Source organism: Arachis ipaensis, chromosome B01 (assembly GCF_000816755.2).
Source record: "Arachis ipaensis cultivar K30076 chromosome B01, Araip1.1, whole genome shotgun sequence".
In the NCBI taxonomy this organism is placed as follows: Eukaryota; Viridiplantae; Streptophyta; class Magnoliopsida; order Fabales; family Fabaceae; genus Arachis; species Arachis ipaensis.
This window is the reverse complement of record NC_029785.2, coordinates 504,864-508,825: the sequence shown is the minus strand read 5'-3', so window position 1 is coordinate 508,825 and position 3,962 is coordinate 504,864. Positions and strand designations below refer to the sequence as shown.

General features: G+C 34.0%; 1 protein-coding gene across 1 annotated transcript; it reads left to right on the top strand.

The window, feature by feature from the left end:
• Window positions 1,227-2,378, top strand: LOC107643900 (cytosolic sulfotransferase 12-like). The gene has a single exon (XM_016347653.2). The coding sequence runs from the start codon at window positions 1,242-1,244 to the stop codon at window positions 2,235-2,237; it is 996 nt and encodes a 331-aa protein (XP_016203139.1). The 5' UTR covers window positions 1,227-1,241; the 3' UTR covers window positions 2,238-2,378.

Here is a 3,962-nt window from a genome sequence, read left to right as displayed (position 1 = left end):
GTAACTGAAATAATTTTTTTATATTTGAACTGCTACTAATTTTATTATGGAAATTGAGTAGAACTATTAATTTGTGAAAATTGAACTTTTAAAGCTGTCTTGAATTCGAAAACTGTTTGATTATGCATAAAGAATGATGAAAACTTAATTTTATTGTACTTTTAATATATATGTTTAAAACAATTACTTTGGGTATATCATGTGAACTTTTATAATTTAAATAACATTTATATTTTCATTTTAAATAACAAAACCATAACGACACTACAAATTAAATTACAGGGATGATAGGTAACTAAAGACAAAATATATAAAAACTTTTGTTTGGTTGACATAGGTGTCTACGGGGAATGTATCGTCTCCAGTTTTTTTAATACTTAAGAGAATAAAGTGTGATCTCTCACCTTTAATTCTACAAGTGGGACTAAAAATAAAGAAAAAAGAGAGAACAATAAAAGGTGAAATTAAATACTAAATACCATCTAATTTTTATTTTATTTATTTGGTTTTTTATTTTATTTTTTTATTTTTTTATTTTAACACAAAAAGAATAAACAAAGTATAAGACTAAAAGGATAACAAAACATGCATTGAGTCTTTTGTTTTGGTCTGGAAACGTGCATTGAGTCTAATAAAAAATGCTACTTAAACAAAAAAAAAAAAAAACATAAGCCTAAAATAAAAATAAAATAAATGATAAAAAGAAAACATAACTTGACCCACTAGCCCAAACTAACAAAAGAACACAGTAGAACCCAAAACTAAATCATAAGAAATTGAGATTATTAAAACTAGAAAAAGGGATAAATATGTTCCTGACTTTTTGTTCCGTGGACATTTTCGTCTCTGACCATTGAAAAATACTTTTGAGTCCCTGACCTTCACAAAATTTGGACAGATTAGTCCCTGACGGAGGTATTTGGATGGATCAGTCCCTGATGGAGATAGTTGGACGGAAGGACTGATCTGTCCAAATTTTGTAAAGGTCAGGGACTTAAAACAACGTTATATTATTTTGTTATATCATTGTGGGACTTAACACTTGTACACATGTATGTCATTCTAAAATTAAATCTCGTTTTTAATGTTCATTCATATGCTCATTGCTCTGTTGCTTCTAGCTTTCACACACTATACATACATTATTATATTGGTTAGATTAATTTATTTCTTTGCTCTTATATATACATGCATGAGAGCTAGTGAGTGAAACCAAACCAAACCAACCCTTTTTTCAAACCATGTCATCTCAACCCAATAATGCAATTCCAAAATACTTACAAGAGAGTGAAGTATCCCAAGAATGCAAGGATTTGATAGCAACCTTGCCAATTGAAAAAGGTTGGCTTGCAAACCACTTACATCAATACCAAGGGTTTTGGCATATCACTAGGCAATTGCAAGGAGTATTGTCTTGCCAAAAACACTTCAATGCTCTTAACTCAGATATTCTCATTGTTACAACTCCAAAATCAGGTACCACTTGGCTTAAGGCATTGACATTTGCATTGCTTAACCGCCACAAATACCCTAAAATGTTCCAAAACCACCCTTTGCTCACTAAAAACCCTCATTTTCTTGTACCCTTTTTAGAGCTTGATTTATACAACGATAAAGATTTAGTACCTAATCTAAATTCAACCCCTTCACCAAGGCTTTTTTCCACACATATTCCTTATGTTTCGTTGCCAAAATCAGTGATCGATTCAGATTGTAAGATACTGTATCTCTGTAGAAACCCTAAAGACACTTTTATTTCGTTGTGGCATTTCACGAACAAACTTAAAATGGAAGGTACAAGCACCAACTCACTTGAAGATTCATTCAAGAAGTTTTGTAATGGGGTGAGCCTATGTGGACCCTTTTGGGATCATGTTTTAGGGTATTGGAAGGAAAGCTTGGAACAGCCAAAGAAGATAATGTTGATGAGATATGAAGAGATGAAGAAAAACCCTAGCTTTGTGTTGAAAGAGCTTGCTAGGTTTGTTGGGTGCCCCTTTTCAAAAGAAGAGGAAGATGAAGGTGTCATTGATGATATTTTGAAGCTATGTAGTTTCAAGAACTTGAGCAACTTGGAGGTGAATAAGAAAGGAAAGTTGTCAAGTGGTGAAGAACATAGAGCTTTTTTTCGACTTGGCGAAGTTGGAGATTCAAATAATTATCTCACTGCTGAAATGATTGAACAACTTGATATTATTACCGAAAAGAAGCTAGGACATTATGGATTTAGATTCTAGATATAATATTATTAAGTAATATATATTAAGTGTTCTTAATTGTGTGTCTAATTTTGGTTCTTCATTGGAATAAGTGAATCTCTATTATCTTGATTTTATCCTAGGTGATTTGAATTAAAATGTGATTCAATAAATAAAGTGAATTATATATGTTATTATCTAAAATGATATTATGACAACGACCATGTAAGCGAATTTATTTTATTTTTACTAGTTTTTTGTTGGTAATTTGGATTTAACGTTTTAAACTTTTTATTTTAATTCCAAAAAATTTTAAATACATTTAATGTTATCTCATTATTAAATTTGACACAAATAATTAACATTTTAATGAAACAATAACGTTTAATTTCAGTATGCAAGTCAAACTAAGTCATTAACGATCACCAATGTGAATGATTTTTCTTTGATTTTATAGCGTTGATAGTTAATTGTCATAGTTTAAGGTTTTGTATGAAAAGAAAAACAAGAAGAGAAAGTATTACAAGAATATTTTGATTATGTTTTTTTAATATACGGAAATAAAAAGATATACTTAAGGGTTAAGTATAATTTTGGTCCCTAACATAGAGGCCGAAAATTTATTTTGTCCCCAACCTTTTTTTCGCTACAAAATGGTCCCGAAGGTTTAACTTAGTTTTAAAAGCGTCATTCGGACGAAAATACTCCTCCCCTCTTCTTTCCCAAAATTAACCAGAAGCGGAAGCACAGAGACACAAGCAAACACAAAAACAGAAGTAGGCAGAAGCAGAAAGCAAAAGTAGAAAGCAGAAGCAAAATAACAACAATCAAACAACAACAACCAGCAGAACGACAACAACAATAATAATGGATAATGGAATCAGAGCAACAACAAAAACAGAACCAGAAGCAAAAGTAAAAACAGAAACAAGCAGAAGCAGAAGCAACCAAAGCATCAACAACAACAATGGAATAAAAAAAATAAATAGAAGCAACCAGAAGCATCAACAACAACAACAATAGAATAAACAGAAGCAAAACACCTTCCTTTAAATCTGAAAAATTAAAGAAAAAAGGAATAAAAAATTGAAACAACACTATAGGGGAAGGGCTGCGGCAATGGTAGGGGAAGAGGGGCTACGACGGTAAACTGCGAATCGCGAGGGGAGGAGAGCTACGGTGTTGGTGGTGGATTGTGTGGAAAGTGATGCGGTAGTAGTGGCGACGCCGCGAATTGCGACGAGAACGGCGATGCGGTGGTGGCGGGCTGCAAATCGCGACGAGGAGGGCGCTGTGGTGGTTGGCGGCGCTGCAAATCACGACGAGGGAAGGGGTGTGGCGACGAGAACGGCTCCATTCCTCTCTTCTCTTTCTCTCTCACTCTGCTCTCTCCTCTCTTGCCGTTAGTGTGTGTGATGAGGAAGAAAAGAGTAGTGGCAAGGAAGCAGTGGTGACAGCGAGGAACAGCGGCGGCGGCGGCATGGAGCAGCGACCTTCCCCTTTCCCCCTCTTCCCTGGAAACAACACCCCCCTGGCGGCCCCCCAAAGCGCAACCTTCCCTGAATCCCTTCTCCTTTCCTCCTTTCCCGTTTTTTTTATTTTATTTTATATATTTTTTAGTTAGGGGTAATTTTGTAATAAAAATGAAAAATTTAGTAAAAAGGACGATTTTAAAACTAAGTTAAACCTTCGAGACCATTTTGTAGCGAAAAAAAGGTCAGGGACGAAATAAATTTTCGGCCTCTATGTTAGAAACTAAAATTA